This window comes from Haliotis asinina, chromosome 8 (assembly GCF_037392515.1).
Source record: "Haliotis asinina isolate JCU_RB_2024 chromosome 8, JCU_Hal_asi_v2, whole genome shotgun sequence".
NCBI classification, from domain to species: domain Eukaryota; kingdom Metazoa; phylum Mollusca; class Gastropoda; order Lepetellida; family Haliotidae; genus Haliotis; species Haliotis asinina.
The window spans coordinates 47346566-47367083 of record NC_090287.1 but is presented as its reverse complement, the minus strand read 5'-3'; the positions used below and the strand labels follow the sequence as shown (position 1 = coordinate 47367083).

The 20518-nt window shown below is 38.1% G+C and overlaps 1 protein-coding gene across 3 annotated transcripts in view; it reads left to right on the top strand.

Moving 5' to 3' along the window:
- Positions 1-20518, top strand: part of LOC137293797 (baculoviral IAP repeat-containing protein 6-like) — a 166692-nt gene that overhangs the window by 25670 nt on the left and 120504 nt on the right. For all 3 annotated transcript variants that reach the window (XM_067824541.1, XM_067824540.1, XM_067824539.1), the window contains exons 8-14: positions 590-685; positions 4212-4327; positions 8296-8402; positions 12411-13703; positions 14229-14429; positions 18234-18453; positions 19880-20339. In XM_067824541.1, the coding sequence (XP_067680642.1) occupies positions 590-685; positions 4212-4327; positions 8296-8402; positions 12411-13703; positions 14229-14429; positions 18234-18453; positions 19880-20339 (2493 nt within the window). The remainder of the gene's footprint in view (positions 1-589; positions 686-4211; positions 4328-8295; positions 8403-12410; positions 13704-14228; positions 14430-18233; positions 18454-19879; positions 20340-20518) is intronic.

The window sequence follows — 20518 nt, the reverse complement described above, 5'->3', positions numbered from 1 at the left end:
GCATGATATGTTTCTGAGCTGTACAAATACTATGTATCCAGTTCAAGTGTATAACTGAATATTGAACATTTGAAAAGCATAGATTTTTTTTCTCATGATACTTCAGTCAAATGTACAGTGCTGAGGTAAAATGGAGAGAATTATGGAGAATCAACCCCATTCTAATAAAACTTGAAAATCTCTTCTGATTCAATCAGGCTATATATGACGAGACAAAGGCAACTCTACTAAATCATTCTTGTGCAATTTTGTTTCATAGAAAAATAAGAAAGTGAATCCCTTTAACACAGCTCACATCAGGGCCTCCTTTCACAAAGCTCAGAGCTGATCGTAAGTCGTTAAGGCAACCTTAGTGCAATTCTTAGTGCAGTTCTTAGTGCAAAGAGTGAGAGTTAAGGTTAACCTTAGTAAAGGCTGCTTCTTGAAAGGAGTCCCTGTGTATTACCTTAGAGGCATTGAGACCTAGAGGATGTGTTACATAGCGTCAAATTGGTCAGTGTCTGAGTTCAAAATCACAGTATGTGCATGAAGTGGATCACATAGAATTATTTTTGGTGTCAGTTGTAACTTTGATTTCTGTATTTTGCAGATTCATTGTGTCGGCACAACATCAGATGAAGACTTCTTCGTAACCTCGACAAAGCATGGAAATATATGTGTGTGGAGCATAAGCCGAGTGCTTCAAGTAAGCAGCAGTATTCTCATAGTGCAGACTAGTTATATCAAATGGCAAGTTCCATGCAATTAACATAAGTATCCTATGATTAATATCTGTTGAAAGGGGGAGCAGACATTGGTACACAACAAATGTATTTAAGTATTTCTTGTGCACAACAACAAAGCTCCATTCATATGCTGAAAACAGGGTTCACCTCTATGTATTCTTAGGCAGTTAAAATTGATACAACGATTACTAATCCCTTGCTATATATTTGGTGTTATAAACCTACGCCTGTTTATTTGTCATCATTCACTTGATGGTCAGTTAATTAATTTATAACAGGTGTGCTAAGTGCTAACACTACTTAGATTTCCTGACATAGATTCCCATTTAGCATATCTCCTTTCTGGAGTAAATACTCAACAAGGTCTGGTGCAGCAAGTGTGTTGTCACAGGTTACTGTCCATAAGGAGGGCCTCACCTGTTGCAGTCACGGGGGAAACCTTTGCTCCCAGCAGGCCTCTCAATCTGGCAGTATGCTGGCATTCCCACAGAACAGCTCAGTGCTGAATAGTCCACTTGGTGTATCTCTTTGCTTAGCAGAGGGAGCTGGTGGGCAAGGGAAAGAGCACCGAAGAGTCTTCATCAGTGACGCTGGTGCAGCAGCTGACGGAGGTCCATTCTTATCTGATAAAGGACAGCATTCATAGCTGTGCTAGCCAAATGACTACATACCCTGTAGCTGTTAGAAGCTTTTTTGAGGAAAATGAAGTTTGTGAAGCTGGCTGCAGGGGTTCACTGCCTTCTGCTGCAAATTCGTGTCTGCAGCTGGCTCTCCCTCTTCTGGGAATGGTAGTTAGCTGTTGAATCTCTGGGTCCTGTCAAAACCTCATTGCTAGTGCCTGAATCACAGAAGGCAACAGTACTTTCTGAGGAGCTCCAGTATCTGGTGGACAAGGGAGCCATCAAGATGGTTCCTAAAGTGCAGGAAAATGGGTTCAACTCCACTTACTTCCTTGTGACCATAAAGGTTGGAGGGTTCACACCCTTTCCCAGAGGGCTGAACAAGTTAATAGAAGTACTGTCATTCGACCTCAAGGATACCTTCCCCTATGGTCTAATGGGGGCGGTGGGGTAGCCTAATGGTTAAAGCGTTCGCTCGTCACGCCGAAGACCCGGGTTCGATTCCCCATATGGGTACAATGTGTGAAGCCCATTTTCTGGTGTCCCCCGCCGTGATATTGCTGGAATATTGCTAAAAAGCGGCGTAAAACTAAACTCACTCACTCACTATGGTCTAATGCATCCCGATTTCAAAATGTACCACTGGTTCTCCTTCATCTGAAAGTGCTGTTAGCTTTGTGTGCTCTCTACAGTGCCAAGGGTGCTCACAAAACTGAGGTTGATTTCAGCTCAGCCAGATTGCAGGCCTGGGGCTGTCACCCGTAGAAAGACAACTGGCCCCTCAAGACTCAAGCCCACCAGTTGTCGGGAAGCCACACGATCAGTGTTGGACACTCTTTTGAAACTGGCACTCTTACTTCTGTTCTCCTAGTAAAAAGTTTGGATCCCCATTATGCCTATTTACTGCTCCAAAGGTGTTCACCAAGCTTGTGTTGGGGCCATTATGATGAGGTCACAAGAAAGGTTTTCTCATCCTTACCTAGATGACTGGTGCTGGATTAACAAACTCGACCACTGAGCCGAGACTCGATGCATGAGATGCTGGAAAATTCTAGTCTGATTTGGGTGAATTGTGAATCTTAAGGTATCTGACATGATACCCACACAGGATCATATTTTCCTTTGTGGCGAGATTCACAATGCTGATGTTTGTCAGGTTTTAACTCTACCAGCTAGTCTTTTTTACAAACCTAATTGGGGAGGAGGTGTTCTGAGCAACCTGTCATTCGCAGGATTTGGGTCTCAGAACAGGATCAACCTGCACATCAATGTGCTAAAATTGAGAGCAGTCAAGTTGGTGTTTAAACACTTCATGAAGCAGGTTCAGTGTTTCGAGATAGCCAATCAGACAGGGATGACCTATATCTTGAAGCAAGGGGGCATGGTATCCTTGTCTCTGCTTCAGGAGGCCTGGCAATTCCTGCGACCAGTACAGCATATGGGTGATGCCTGTTTATGTCCCGGGGTTGGACAGTGTTTGAGAAACATTCAATCTCGAAGTATACAGGCTCAGTAGAAGAATATAAGGGATTGTCTATCAGTTGTTCGGGTAGTCAAACCATGACAACCCTCCTGAATTTATCAGAACCATCCCGATAAATGCATGAGTATTTCGTCATTCCGACAAAGCCAAGTTCATTCTTTTTTTTTTTCAAAATATATCAAAGATATAGATACTCTTTTTACTTTTTTGTGGGCTTGGATCATCTTTGACTATAAATAATGATAATTATATAAATACAACTCTTTATTTACAAAAGTCTTCAAATTGTTAGCACATAGAGAGCAGTCCAGAAGATGAGTAGGCTGCCTGATAAATCCACTGTTTATAATATTCACTTACCATTCACAAACACTGCTGCAGAGTACTGCAAAATGGTTTCAGCTGTATAAGAATCACTGTGTGTAATGACATTGAAAAGTTGCCCCTAGAGTGCTTCAGTATTTGTAGGGATCCTTAATTTGTTGGGAAAATTCCTAATTTTTCTATCTTAGGAGCTAATTGCACCAATTTGCTGTTGGCATCCCAGGTTGTTCTGTGTATCTGTTTACCGCTAGAGTGATGAATCAGAGGATTCAGATACTGGTGTTGGATCCCTGATCTGAGGGCATTAGCCTCTGATGCATTCCAGTTTGCTTGGATAGACAAGGTACTGTGGGCCTTCCCACCAATACTGCTGATCCCCAAGGTCCACTCGCACCTTGTCATCTTGTCAGTCAGTTCTCTGCCCTATATAACTCTCTAGCCAATAAAGCTTGCGAGATTACACTATTTCTGTGCTAGTTTAACTGATGGGCATTGACATTAGCCGTGTTCTGTCTGATCACGATCGACCAAGAAAGGTATTTATTTATTAACCTCTGCTGTGACGTATACATATTTTCTCACACATCTGACTGTCCCTTTCTCTGCACCCATCCCTCGTAACAAGTAGTGAACTGTGTCAATATTTTATTGATAGATTGTTAAACAGCTTGTCGATTTTGAGGAAAAAAATCCTGCAAAAATCTCACAGAGTTGGTATGATGTTTTAATCATGATCAGCGTTTCATTGAGAATGTTATATTTATTAGTATTCAAGCTGGATTGCAATTCATGGGTTCACTTTTGAACTAAACGGACTATACACATAACCACTGCACTGGAAAATAAAATGTCTGCACAGAACTAGGTAAGATGGTCTTGTTATTATATCTCCTTATATGAATTGGATCACTGCATAGTGTGTTCTCACTGAAGTCTGTTGTATTATATGAGTATGTCATCACAAACTTCAGTCACTCTGTAATCTGAGATTTTGTAAACAAATATGCCATTGGTATGTGTCAAATTTGTCTAAATGAAATATATTCCTCTTTTCTTCAGAAATATTGTCAGTTCAACCTAGATCCTTCAGAAACACAGGTGGCTTTGAAAACAGGATTTCAAACTGATAAAGTTGGAGAAACATACAGAAACACTGGTGTCTCAAGATCACGAGAGTAAGCTGGATCATACTGTCAACTCAACTCTATAGAATCACTATAGAAATTGACAATTTGCTATCATGTATATGCTAATGGTGTCACAGATTTGTTTTTGTCCTTAGACAGCTGTACACCTAAATACTTATTTCTGTAGCTATTATTATACCCTCGGCATGTAATGTGGGGGAATATAGTCGATGCCTCATCTGTTATCATTTTGTTTCTGGAGCATAACTCAAAAACCGCTCGATATTTTTAGACCAAAATTGATAGATACAGTAAGCTGAAACTATGGTTTTGCTTTTTACTATTTACAGATTTTTGGTACGGATTCATTTCCGGAGCAGAACCAAAAAAGTGTTACATATTTTTCTACGAAACTTGGTAGATATATCAGTCAGAACCTAAAGTGGTGCCTTTTGCTATTTACAGGTTTTTGTGATTTCGTATTTGATCGTTTTCCATGATATGTCATCTTCTGATGAGTCTTGTTAGATTTGATTCTCCGTTCTGCTGATTGATAGGTAATTACTAGAGTTGTGATGATATATGGATACTTGAATAATGGTGATATTAAAATCAGGCGATACAGTATATTGATACAATCCATGTGTATCGATTCACCGACGATACATACTTGCTAAAAGGTCACTTATATTTCAGTTGGTTTTATTCATCCATCATCGCGAATTTTGCAACCAATGAAAACAACAGGGGAGTGCTGTGGTTTAGGCTGTTAGGCAACAATGAATCTCTTGAGATTTTGTCACTTCTTTCAAGTGCTCAGAGATATGGCCGCTGATGACGCCGTCTTTTCGAAGGCTGATGTGGGTATAAAAGCATGGTGTGGAAGCACTTTTTACTATCGAGAGATAAATCTAAAGTGGCATGTCATGTACCTTGTGTGATGTGAAAGCAGCTTATCGAGAAAAACAACAAACATGTTGACACGCTTGAAAAGGCACCATCCCGTGGAATACGATCCACTGACATCGTGACTTACAGCAAACAGAAAGTCATTGCAAGTGGAAAAATACCACAGATGTTTTAACATTCCCGCCTGTATTCACCTGGAAGTGAACGTTCAAATGGGATAACCAGAGCATTGACATATTACATATCAAAAGTATGCAACTATTTTCTGTTGTGGAAAATGAGGGTTTTATTCATTTTGTTCATGTTTTATATCCTCGGAACAAACTGCTAAACAGAAAAAAACGTGTCTCAGACTATCATTCCCAGACTGTATAAACCAAATCATCAGTTTTGTCTGATCTGAAAACAAGTGAAAGGGTAGCACTCATGCTGACGGTTGGACCAGCCGTGCCACACAAGGATACATTACCATTACAAGCTTGTCTCACATTCTACAGACCAGGATCATAGAGGAAAATCATATTCTGGAGTGAATATTGGGGAAAGTGCTTAAGGATGCTGTGGAAGAGGGGCATTGCTGACAAGGACTAGTGGTGTACTGGTGCCTTTTGATAGTTTTTGGAATTCTGAATAAAATATTTTTGGCAACAAGTGTGCCTTCGACTGAAATTGGAGGTAATACGGGGGATAGTGATGACTGTGTCTTCTTGCTGGTTTCTTCAATCGAAGCACTGTAGTTTGGACCTACTGTCAACAAACCAGGATTGTCTTTGAGTTGTAAGACAAAGCTGAAAATTGATGTGCCCACCAGATGGAACAACATTTTCAATATGCTACTGAGTTATCTGCAGCTTCAGTCAGCAATATATGCCACATTAGTTTTCATAGATATCCAGAGGAAAGAGAGTGAGATCAGTACAATCACTGAAAGTGATCTCATAAATTTGGAACTACTTTGTGAACTTTTAGGACCTCTGAAGAGGGCTAGAAAGGTATTGTGTGATGAAAAAGAACATACTATTTCCGTTGTTGCTCCCATGCTGTATATCATCATTGTTGCTCCAGTGCTGTATCTCATCAAAACCCAGATGACACCCAAGGATGATGATTCACCTCTTGTCAAAGATTTAAAGCATGCAATTGAGATAGGTTTAAACAAGCGATACCCCAATGCAGCAGCCTGTACTTCATCAGTCTTCTGCGATGCATCCTAGGTTCAAGGTTCCATTCTTGAAAGAAGACCAGATGGTAACAGTGTTTTGCTGTACTTGCTACATGTGTTGCAGAATATTGTGACAGACGTCACCTGGTGTGTCCACATACTGTAGACAAACTAAATCTCGGATATAGATGATTTCTGCCACACCATCAAATTTCAAAAGTTAGCAACTTCACTAAAAAAAAGTTCTTAATCTCAAATTTCAATTCTAAATTTTATCAAATGTAATTTCTGGTTGAAGTGAAGAATGAGCCCAAGCAAGATACAGCCCTCCCTGCACTAACAGTACCACTGACCATTGCTGGAATTGAGATACACCTGAACTGGATGTTTCTGCTGCTTTGTGTGTCATAAAGAAAATGGTAGTGCTGTACAGCTCAATGCTTCAACCTCTCTCTCTGCTCTGTTTGGTGATGTGTATCTTGCTAATGTTTAACCTGGTCCAGGAATGGAGTCTGTGAGTGGGCCAGCAAATCCCTACTGGTTTGTGCACAGGAGGAAGTTGAGAACTATAGGAAAGAGATTCCTTTGAATGAGGATTTAAATCCTTTTGTGTGGTGGAAATGTCACCAGCAGGTCTACCCAATGTTGTCAGAATTTTGCAAATCATTGCAATGTATCCCGGCAATGCCTGTGCTTTCTGAGAAGGTATTTTCAACTGCTGGTGGTATTGTCACTGCACAAAGGCCCAACCTGAGTTGGCAACATCTTGACAAGATAATTTTTCTTAAGAAGAATCTTAACAGATACTTCTGAATATCTATTCAAAAAAACATATCTATTAAATATCCTGAAATTAATGAATCAGTGATGTACTGTCATATTCATCTACACTGCAGTGTCAACACAGCTCTGCATTGTGCTTAATGTTTATTGTTTAATGTAAAAGTTGTTCAGTTGTTGAAAACTTTATTCTATTGTGCTGATCTGTTACAGCAAACCTCCTCACTAGTGCCTCACAATGACTGTCATCACAGAGGAATACTGTTCAATAGTCTAACACTACTTATAAGCACTGGACTACTTACAAACGCTTGAAGACAGTATGATAACCTGTCAATGTTCACTTTAGTTATTTAAATTCATTTTGTCATGTATGCCTAAACTATTTGAACATTTCATGTACATGTAATTTGATTCCATGCTACATGATACTAGTCTTAACAGGTGCTGTTTGTTTATAATATTGTTTCAACTTTTTCTGTTGTTTTTAAAAATCTTTATTGTGCCAATATCAGATATTAACTGAAACAAGGATGTCAGCAGCATTGACGTTACATTGACTTCCCACCCGTCATCTACTTAGTGTTTTCTTACAGAATTTGTTCCTCACATATGTTCCAAGTTTCAATAGGGTTAGAAATACTCAGGACTCGGGAGAGTCTTTAGTTTAGAGTTCAGGAGGTTGTTCACTGTGTTCACTTGTTTGAATGTTCAAAGTTGATTGCAATTTCATATTTGTAACAGAAATGTGTGTGATTCACCGATGTGTTGCTCATCATTGTTATTTTTTATCATGTTGATGAAAGCAAGTGAAGGCAAGACTGTATTGTACATTTGTTTTCATTTGTTCATTAAAAGATGATTGTGATGCTTTGTTGCTGATTCTATAGTCAAGATTTAGAGATTCCAGAGTCTCTGAAATGTAAAAATTCATATCAGGTTATCAAATGTGTGAACAAATTCCCTTTTATTCCAAACAGTGTATCATGATACTTACTGTATCGTATCACATTGCAACACAAGTATCGTGATACGTATCATATCGGTATAAACCTGTATCGTCACAACTCTAGTAATTACCCTGTGTTGTCTGCTTGTTTCATGAAAGTAGGGTTTGCCTTGACTTTGCTCCTTCCTTGTAATAATGTGATGGATGGTGTTCAAGGGCAAGGCAAGATGATGGAGAACAGAAGACACAGCACAATTCTGAATGTTTTGGGGCATCATCTGAAGATGAAATACAAGAAATCCCCTTACATGATGAAATTGCAGGTATGTATTGGATGATCATTTGTCCATAGAGCTGTGGTAAAAGATCCCTGAAGAAATTATTTTTAAGATTTCATATTTGTAATGCCAGGCTGCTTTAGTAATAATACCAGAACAGAACAGAATTTATTCAGTATGAGGGCCACATGGCCTCGAGTACAATAAAATTGATTAGATACATCATGATTAAAATCATGTGACAGTCACGTTCTACATAAATTAAATACATTTCTTAAAAATATGGCTACATTTTTTATAGTTTTGACATTTTTTGTGTTTAGAATGCTATGAACATTTAAGTGGGATACAATATATTTTTTACAAATGGCAGAATGTTTCTCACAGACAAACATCACATGAAATTCATCTTCTAATTCCCGGATGTTACGTAATTTACAAGATGAATTACTCAAATCATTATCTTTAGATGTATGTTAATTGTTAACTCTAAGGTTGTGTAAAGAGATTCAAAATTTGCAGAATGCTGTGATTAAAGATATGTCATTCAAATGGAGAATGTACATTTCAGGCTCTAAAAGGGAATTCAGGTTATTCTAGTATGCTAGAAACTTGGAATTTGTAATACTTGTGTGCCAGTTTTCAAGAGAGATGTCTTTCAGGCATTGAGAGAAAATATTTAAGAATAACAAAAGATTGCCAACATCTTGGCACACATAAGAAAAAACACATGTAAATAATAACTTTCTTAAGTCAGACACCCAACTACATTTACCACTTTTGTCCATTACTTTCTATAACTTTAATGAAGGTAATGAACATTTTTCATTCTAATTAACTTAATCCAGTTTTTAACAACAACTATGTAGTGGTAAACAAATGGACTTTTTCAGTTGAATTATAATATTTCAAACCTCAAATTTCAGCAGCACATAATCAGGCCTACCATACAAACAGTGAACAAATTATCAAACCTGAACTTATGTACACAAAAACAGAACCAAAATCACCAGAAACTGCCACAATATCCTCTAAAACCGAAACAAACCCCCTTTACCAGAAAACTAATTGTTTGAAGTGGAAACAAAACTTGCGTATCGGCGACAACAGCACATTAGAGCGGTCTCTGAGGGCACAAAACAGCAGTCATAGCATCCAAAAATGGCAACCATAGCATCCTGAAATGGTTTAAATATCATCAAAGATGGCGACAAGGGGAGACGAACAGGCTGTAGTCAATAATGGTTTTCGTCACCATGAGACTAATCTTGAAAATTTGACTTTGGAATGTAGGGCATCAACCCCCTATTGTATAATGCTTCAAACATATGTTCAGACTTCTCAGAGCCAGGCTTGCGATTCTGCACAATTTGGTCCCCCGTTCAGCCGAAATGGTTTAGTACTTTGTTGTTGACCTTTCTAGCACAAGTTCATTTATGAAAAATGTAAACAGAATGGGGGTGAGCTTATAGACTTGTCTAAAACCCATGTTTGTAGAAAATAGCTGTGTTTTGGACTCTAATGTCTAAACACAAGCCTTCACTAATAAATACATACTTTTAAGAACATTATATATTTTCCCCTAACAACCTTTGAGGTGAAGGTGAAATAGTAATTTTTTTCAGTGAAGGCACAGAAGAAGCTTCCACCAGCTTTACATAAGTACTTAGATCATAATGACTCTAGTATAAAGATACTGTCTATTGTTGAGTAGGAGTGGCAAAAGCCTGTCTGTATGGATGAAGTTTCACTAAATCTCTCTGATCTGATATTCAGTGGAGCTTCCATCTAATTCAAAGATCACTCTCTTAACTGAAAAGATGGGCTATTGTCTGTGGGTCTCTTGATCTTTGGTTGGTGTGTCATGTTTCCAGTTGTAACATTTCATCCCACACTTTTTGCTGAAATGCTTACTTAATATACATGTATTGAACATGAGTTCTAGTATGCCATGAGGATGTATTGTACATTTAAATTGGCACTGATGTGGAGCAGTTTCCATGGACTGGTTTAAACTTTTGTTATTGTTTTTCTCACGTGAGTACCTGGATGATGTCCCAGAATTCGTGACTGGTTCGTGATCTCTGCTGCGCAATCCGTATGCGCAATTGAGAGTTTAATTATAGACAGGTCATTTGATGTGAAGTCATTTTTACTTCATTACAAATGTACTATGGAAACAGATGAAATCCTCTGAAGGTTAATCATCTGCCAGTGGTAGAAATGGTAAAAAAACTATGAGAACGGGAAAATAACGAAGCCAGTGTATGTCTCTGTATTTTGTCTCATAACCCTAATTAGTTTATTCTCATGTTTGTTTGATTTTGAAAATTAATAAAAGAACACACTTTGTACTTATACTTATAGTAAATTTCTAACATGACAACAACATTTATGCATTGTATAGATTGCCAATGGGGATCGTATTTCACACACATATCTAGTGTGTGTTTTGTTGCTGAATGCTACAGCAAATAAATTAAAACAAAATGCAAATATTGAATGCAAAACAGACTAATTTTATAGCAACAATGTCAGGCTACTACCTTGTTCAGGATTGTATCCATCAATATCCAGATAAAAGAATGATATTCCATTCATCTGCAGGTGTTAAATAATCCTGCTCTGTGTCGTGTGTCTTACAACAGTCTAATTTGCGAAAAAGTAACACGTCGTTTCACTTCTTTCACATTGGTGAAAACCTGATAAACCTCTCATTGGTCACCCAAGATAGCACACCTGACAACTAATTGTATGATGTCCGCCATTCTAAGTAATTTAGTTAACCAGTAATGAGCAATCAATCAATCAACGCAAGGGTGGTTAATTCTTTGAAAGGAGGATGTTGTTTTTACACTGGCACTTTACGACAGGGTGTAGTCGGTATAGATTAGGACATCTACACACACTGCCTTTTGACAAATCCGCTGTAAAAGATAAAAGTAATCAATCAGTGTGTTATTGGTTAATCCTTTGATCGATGTTTGTTTTTGTAACTCACCTGATAAACCCTCTTGCATCACTTACATGCACATATTACATAACACACAATACATTTGCCATTACAGACCTTAATTTATAATGTTGAGTATTTACTCCAGGCAGGAGAACTGCCAAATGGGAACCTTTGTTGAATAACCTGAGTAGTGTAACTACTAATTATACCTGTTATAAATTCATTAAGTGACCACCAAGAGAATGATGACAAGTAACACATGTAGGTTCACACCATCAAACGCGAGTTACAGCAAGGAAGATGTAATCTCTGTGTTGCATGCAGCCTGAAAACACTTATGGGCCGAAACTGTTTTGAGAATACCAACGGAACTTCGTTACATAAGGAATACATACAGGCATTTGCTGTGTACCTGGGTAAATAGGTGAAATAAGGTGGGTTTTTTTAAGTAAGAAGATTTTCAGATTTCTCTAAAAATTCATTGTTTTTAGTTTACGAAGTTAAATAAATTAACTGTGTGTTTTGTCATAAATAATAAACCAGGGTAGCTACCATAGCTACCAAAATTTACTAATCATATTTGCTATCACAGCTGAACCAACACTCAAAACTATCTGAATATAAAGCTTTGCAATCTTTCGGACTGAAACAAGTGGCTTGCTACGTGCCTGTAGACATCATATTTTCACATAACATGATTAAATATCAAGGTTAAAAACAGAAATGGAATAAAGTTGGATCAGTCACTCTACCGTCCAAGCTTTCGAAAAAACTACAATGCTGGGATATTTTGTTACAATCAGACAAAGAATACCATGGATGTTTTTAAATAATGGCATATGATGAGCATCTGGAATCCTGACTGTTTAGGCAAAGAAATTCTGCTAATATGGACAGGAGCCCAGTCCCTTTGTCCGTCATGAGGGAGCGGGCGCTGACCAATTTGCAGTTTGGTTTCGTAATTAGACCATTGGTTTCATAATTAGACCGTTGGCGAGAAACATTATTCGCTCTGCATCAGTGCCCCTTTAAGTGATTGATAACAATCATGATCTTGTTTAGATTGGAGAACAACTTTGTTTTATGTTTGCCAACAGATGAGCCTGCCATCCCCACTGAGAGGGCCAGACCATCAGAGGATGTGTTTGTGACAGCTCTGTGCTTGTTAAAGAAGCTGAAAGACAGTTGTGGGAAAGATCTTTCAGGAAATTCAGATAAAACCGATATTGCTAAAGGATATAGTTCTTCTCAACCTAGTCTACTTTGTGGAGCATCACTTCGGCAGACCAGATGTACTCATATAGAAGACAATCAGTTGCAGTCATCAATTGCTGATGCAAAAAGTGAAACTGTACAGTTGATGAATAAAGTAAACCAAGTGGTTAGTGGTGACTCTCCTCCACGGATAATTTCTGACACAGAGGAGGGAGATGACTTTATTCTACCAGAGACAAAGCTACTGCCGTACCTCCTGATGGTTTCAGTGCAAACTAGTATCAATACAAGTCATATAAGACAACACTTTGATTCTGAATCAGTAGCAAAACCTCCAACTGGGGGTGAGAATGGTGTTATAACCCCATTGGGACTATCATCTATGCATCCGGACTGGTCTATGTTTTTGGAAAATGATCCTTGGGCAGATCCAGATGTTCAGATAGTAGGTTTTACTCCAAGTCCAATGCAAACCTCACAACTTAAAGATAGCATTCCAGAAACTAGTGGCAAGAACAACAATGATAGCAGTAGCAGCTCTTTGGGAGTTGATATGCCAGTATTGCAAACAGTGAAAATGTTTGATGACTTTGAGAAAAAAGAAGTCAAAACACAGTTGCCTTTGAGGGCTGGCACAGTTATCCAGTGTTTAGACTTACCAAAACAGTTCCAGAGAGAAGAGTATGAAATTGCATCAATAACACCATCAAATGACAAACAGTATGTAGTAGTTGTAGTGTCTCCTAAGAAGGACTGTAACAAAGCAGAATCAAATAGCAACACTTCAAATGGGGTTGCTGGAGGAAGTGTGAATGGAGACACAGAACATGCTGGTGGTGGGATCATAGTGTATAAACTGAAAACTGATGGTAGCAATACTCTGTTGGAAGAAACACCATCTATTGTTCATGTCATTGAGAGGAAAGAAAATGCTGTCTGTAGCTTGCTAATGTTGCCTCAAGAAGTGGCAGACCAAGTGGAGGAGGAAGATTGTGGAACACGTGAACAGGACTCGACACTGGATAGTGTTATTAAACCATGCAGTGTACCTGGTCAAGTGGCACTCACTCTATTGTGTGGTAGTGTCTGGCTTGTCAACCTTGCAGACATGCAGTTGCTTGCAGAAATGAAACCCCTTGAAGAGGAAAAATTTATTTCCATTGCTTACTGTACAGGTAAATAAGACTTGTTGAAACTTGCTGTCCTGGAGTTCTGTATTGCGGTTTTGCTGAAATTATGTTGGTGCAGGTATTTATAACAGCATGTGAAGAGTCCTTACAGTTTTCTATAAAACATTTGATGAAACTTGGTAATGTATTGTTAAGAACCTATTTCTAAAAGTGTCCAGGTTCACAGAATCTGAAATCTAATGAGATTGAGTTTCATCATGCCAGAAGAAGATGTGAAACATTTACGTCACTGTTGAAAGAAACCATGAATCAGGAATGAAGTTAGAGATGTTTATTACTTTCACAACTTACAGATATTGAAGTGGAAACCACTTGATGAGGGTGAAATAGAGATAATAATTAGCGAAAAAGAGTCAGTCTTCACAAATTGTTTGAAGCCATTATTGGTATGCCACAAAATTGGCTGGTATGTCTTGACTATGTGCTCATACCTTCAGTGCAAAGGAACACTGCCAAGTCTGACATGCTGTATGTTTAACAGAGACTATTTATTTGTTGATTATGTTTCAGGGATTGAACGTCTGTGTGTGTGTACAGACACTGGGAAACTCCACTTCTACCAGATATCTGAACAGAGTCCAGATCTGCAGGATTCTGCAGTAGAGATGGAGGGTATATCAACCAAATATTTGCCGGAAACCGAATCTTCAACATGTAAAAAAGCAAAATTTGAAGATGTTGTTGACCACGCCGTAGGAAAGCCCAGTAGTGGTAGGAGTCAGTTTATTTCTGAAGCAATTAAGTAGTCCAATGTAAACTTTCATGGCATTAAGGGTGTGTCAGAATTAGACTGCCAACCAGTGAAATCTCTAGAATATGATATCAAGTACTTCTTCAGATGTCATAACATGAAGAAAGCATGTTTAATTTCATTCACATCAGGTTTCTCTTCTTCCAAATTTTGCGGTCACCTGACTGAAAGCCAAATGAACTTATGTTGTGTCAATTTTGTCAGTCTTTAATATCTCCTTAAAAGTCCAGGGTACCAGCAACTTCTGATCCATATTCCTATGAAAATAATTTTTGATTGATATTTTATTGCTGAAACACTGTTACAAAGAATGCACCCTCACCCTGGATATTGGAGAACCCAATATCACGTATGTTAAATTGGAGGAGAAAGATTTCAGTGTTTGAAATCACCCTGAATTGCCCACAATCAAACCACAGTAGATCAAATTATTACTGATACCCAGCTCAGAGCAATATATGTTGTAGAAATGGAAGATCTAAATTTCTAAAAACTTATTAAAAAAGTGATACCGGCAAGGATCTGGAAATTGGTTTTCAGCAACCTATGCTTGTCATGAGAGGCTACTGATAGGATTTGGTCGTCAGACTCACAGACTTTTTGGAATCCCAGATGCGTGGATCAGTTTTCATGCTGACTGGATTGTCTGGTCTAGACATGATTCTTTACAGACTGCTGCCATATAACTGGGATATTGTGTGGTGTGGGACAACAGAACAAAAAAAATCTATGAGCCATTCATCCATTTTTCAAGAAATATGTTGATGTATTGTAAACCTTGTTCTATTCAATATTATATATGAAGCTCTCTTTTCAAGCATTCAGAGCTTAAAGATTCATCTTATCATTTATATTTTTAATGGTGCATTTGGAAAGTAAGATGAAGACTTAAAGTGTCAGCAGAGAAAATACTGTTTTTATCTTTAGGCTGCTGAATTAATTTCAGCATAAGGCGTTGTTAAGAGGTTGGCAGATTTCAAGCTGTCAGTGTGGAACTAAATTAGCACCAGATGGTAAAGTATTTGTGTCATAAATACTACATAGAAAAACGAACATTATTTTCAAATAATTTCCTTTTAAGTTCAAATGTACAGAGGTTAATGACAAGGCAAACATAAAAAATGTAAATGTTCCTGAATTTACTTGAATTGCTTGATCGACAGACGAATGCGTCTGTATTAGGATCTGAAAAAAATAGTGAATATAGCACAAACTGATTTTAATATTTTTATTATTGATATCTACTAATTATCTGATCTTAAATTCATGTATTTCTATCGGCAAATATCAGCACAATGACAAATTGAAAAACTTTTCTGAAAAAATTGATAATGTTCATCACAAACATATCATATTTTACCATTTATTCATATGACACTATTACATTTATTCCAATGTGAAATGTCATGAAAATTGCAGAAAAATATGCATGATATCTGAACATTCAAGAGTGCTAATTTCAAGTGTTATGGTTCATTACTTTCGACTCAAAACCACAGAAAACTGGTGTTGCACAATGTTTCACGTACTAAAAACAAACATGACGCGCTTTGTCCAACCACTACATAAAATATTGCCGTTGTGATCAGAACAAAGTTTTCAGGACTTTCCTGTATAAGTCATGGACAAAGAGGAAGAATTTCTCATTCTGCAAGTGTTTCATTTATCATTTTTATTCCATGCCAGGGGATATAGTTGATGACTCATTAGTCCGTCCATCCGTCTGTCCATCCATGATCATTTTGTTTCTGGCGCATAACTCCAAAACCGTTCAATATTTTTCCACAAAAATTGGCACATATATTAACCAGCACCTAATGTGGTTCCTTTGGCTATTTCCAGAATTTTTATCCCCCCCAGCATGTAATGCGGGGGGATATAGTCGACGCCTTGTCTGTCTGTCTGTCCATCTGTTCATCCGTCCGTAATCATTTTGTTTCTGGAGCATAACTCAGAAACAGTTCAATATTTTTAGACCAAAATTGATAAATATTATTATCTCAACCTATAGTTGTGCCTTTTGCCATATACAGGTTTTGGCATTTTTTATATTTCTTGGTTTCCATGGAAATGATTTGAAATTCAAAAGGGAGCGGTGGTCTCCTTTTCCTTAGTCTCAAAGAGGAGGGATGAGCTTCGTTTTGCTGAGCACAACTCGAAAACTTCTTAATGTCTTTCATCTAAACTTGGTAGATATATGAGACAGATCTTGAAGTGATACTTTTTATCCCCCCGGCATGTAATGCAGGGGGATATAGTCCGAAGCCTCGTCCGTCCGTCCATCCGTAATCATTTTGTTTCCGGAGCATAACTCAGAAACCATTCAATATTTTTAGACCAAACTTGATAGATATAGTAATCTCAGCCTATGGTTGTGCCTTTTGCTATTTACAGATTTTTGGTGTTTATATTTTTTTTTGTTTTTCCATGGAACATTTTGGTGTTAGTCTTATGATGGGGTGGGCTTTGTTTCCGGAGCAGAACTCAAAAACCGTTCAATATTTTTCTGCAAAACTTGGTAGACATATCAGTCAGAAGCTGAAGTGGTGCCTTTTATTATGTACAGGTTTTTGTGATTTATTGTTTTCTCGGTTGCCATGGAAACGTTTCGTACTTAATCTCAAAAGTGAGAGGTGTGTTTTGTTTCCGGAGCAGAACTCAAAAACTTCTTAATATCAGTCAATGTTATTAGGTAGATATGTGTGGCAGACCCCAAAGTGGTGCCTTTTGCTATTTACTTGTTTTTCTGATTTATTATTTTCTCCGTTTCTATGGAAACATTTCGGACTTAATCTCAAAATGGAGGGATGGGCTTCATTTCCGGAGCAGAACTCAAAAACCAGTCAATATTTTTCTGCTAAACTTGGTAGATATATCAATCGGAGCCTAAAGTGGCGCCTTTTGCTACTTTCAGGTTTTTGTGATTTCTTAGTTTCTCGGTTTCTATGGAAGCGTTTTGTACTTAGTCTCAAAGTGAGAGGTGTGATAAGTTTCCGGAGCAAAACTCAAAAACTTCTTAATATGATATGTATGGCAGACCCCAAAGTTGTGCCTTTTGGTTTTTACAGGTTTTTGTGATCTATTATTTTCTTGGTTTCCATGGAAATGTTTCGGACTTAATCGCAAAATGGAGGGATGGGCTTCCATCTCAGAGCACAACTCGAAAACCTTTTCATATCTTTCAACAGATCTTGGCAGATAAATGAGACAGATCGTGAAATTGTAACTTGGCTGATTACAGATATATGGCATTTATAATTTTCTTGACTTCCATGGAAACAATTCAAACTTAGTCTAAAAAAACAATGAGACACTCTCAGATTATTTGTCCTTTCAAACATGTGGGGGCCAGGGGGATATGTCATCTTCTGATGACTCTTTTTTTTTTTTTTACAGATATAGGGAATTTATATTTTGCATTATTTCCATTGAAATGATTCGAACTTACTCTATAGAAACACCAAGTAACTATCAGATGATTTCTCCCTTCAGATATGCCAACTTCTGATGATTCTTGTTGGTTTAAGCGTTGACTTGTCATGCCGAAGACCCGGATTCGAATCCCCATATAAATGTACAATGTGTGAAGCCTTTTTCTGGTGTTCACTCGGTTGTGTTACTGGAATGTTACTAAAAGCAATGTAAAACCAAACTCACTCAGTCATCCTGAACATTTGAACAGGACCCTGGTGAGATGCTTACCTCTTTCTGGTAATGTATCTGCTGAACATGCTGAATTGACTTTTGTTTCTTATATTTTGTAGGAATGGAGCTATTGGCAAAGAAACCTCTGGCAGCTGAAACACTGTCAGGACTTCACAGTCTTACACAGTTTGAGAATTTATTCCCCCGCTATACAGCAACGGTACCTCCATGTTGGAGTGAGATACAGCAAGAACAGCAGCAGAGACGTCATCCCCAGCACTTACAACAACAAGGGGAGACAACACAGCACACTCGCACGTGGAAGCTAGCTCCTGACAGGTTGTATGCTTGCAGCTGATTGTGTAATCATTGCAGCAGAACAGAACAGACTCCATCCAAGAAACATACTTCAAAGTTCTTGTTTGCAGAGCAGAACCTTAGTGACATTGTAACAATACTCCGCCACTTTCTCTCCCCTCCCCCCAATTTGCTTATGGTCCCAATCTTGTTAAACAGCGTTTTTAATCTTTTGGGTTTGGCATGTCAGGCCTTTGTTCAAGACACGGACGTTACACCTTTTCAGACACAACCAATGCTAGTCATGATGCCTTACAAGTTGGGGATTTTTTTCCATAACAGCTAGCACCTACACCAGGTTATTCACATAAATGATGTGGTTCACAGTGGTGAAATTCCATTTGTATATACACAACTTAGGGTTGGCAAGATACTCTAATTCCACAGTAATGCTTGCTTTGTTCAGATACCAGTTGTCCCAGTTGTGATTGTGATCCCCCCAGCACGTTTTGCGGGAAGTATTAAAATGCACTGTCTGTGCATCCGTCCGCCCACGTGTCCTGAACAGAACTGCAAATCCCTTCACTATTTCTTCCTCAGACATGGAACATAGATAGATCTGGTGGTGTACTGATGCCTTTTGGTAGTTTTGGATTTCTGAATAAAGTATTTTTTGTGTTTCCATAGCAAAACTTTGACTAAGATTGGTGGGAGTGCATCCCAAGATGCAAACTGACAAACAGTCCAATTGTGTATCAAATTTTCAAGAAATTCAAATTTCAAAAACTGACACGCAAAAAAGAGCCCTCAAAAGATTTACTTAAGGCTTATTTTGTGATATATTGTCTGTCCGTTTGTAATTTTCATCATCTCTTGTGAAGTGACATGCAGTATGAAACTGATAATTTCAATTATCACTGCTCTGATTCTGATTCAGTTTGACTGTAGACATAGAGGCATTTATGTTTATTTGTATCACTTCTCAAACTGATCTCATGAGGGATATTAACCTGTTGTGAGAGTAGTTCAATATTTTGTTTCTTACTTTGTCAGTTAGAAGCCATAAGACCCTGTAAAGCATTAATCTGGCATGTCTGGTTAATATGTGAATTTAATTAGATAATGTCTTGTACCTATTCAAATTTAACATTTTACTGTTTAATAATGAACTATGTTTATTGAACTTTATTTGTCCTGTTTGAACTTTACTTGTCCCTTCCAAAACTGGATGAAGGACTAAACTTGAAACTTGACATACTGTCCTTTCACATCTTAGTAATTATAATCATCATACAGATGGGTAATTTGAGAACCAGATCAGGCCAGGCAAATATCCCCAGTAGTTGAAAATTATGGAATAAATTGGTTATACAATTTGACATAACACTGAAAGGCAACCATGTATCATTGTATGTAGCTAACAGACTTGTTTGCATGAGAAATGTTTTGGTTTACCATATATTTTCAGCACAAGCAACACATGGGATGAACATCTGCTGGAGATAGTACTTCCTCGTCCTTGTTGTGTTGGCCATGTAGACCTCAAGTTCACTGTACACCCAATGTGCACAACTCAGCCAAATATTGAAGTGACCCTCCTAAAGCAGAACATTGGAAACATTCGTAAACAATCTCATGGATCTCGGTCAGTGCATGTTGAAGTGGATGAAAAAGTGGACTTTGGTAACCTTGCCAGTGGAGGGACACAACAGGAGCACTCCAACAATGTGCTGGATCCAATGTTTCTTGAAAGTCACAATGCAGAGATTCTTTGTGGACCTATTCAAATATCTGCTTGCTTAGATCTTTCAGGGAATAGTGGACTGGTATCTCTCACTAGCCCCCAGCTGCTTAACTCCAAACCACGCTCACTTCTCTTGCATATTAAAGGTTTCCCAAACAAAGCAGAGGATTCAAATCTCACAAAGGTAATTTCAGTACTCTCTCTCTCTCTCTGTCAGTAAGTACCATTATCAAAAGCGAAATGGCTGAAAGGTAGCAACTGGTAGCATCATATCAAATGATTTGGAAAGGTAATACTTGTTGTTACCCTGGGGTCCCCTTTCACAGAGCAACCATTTACTAAGGTTAACCTTAACTCACATTC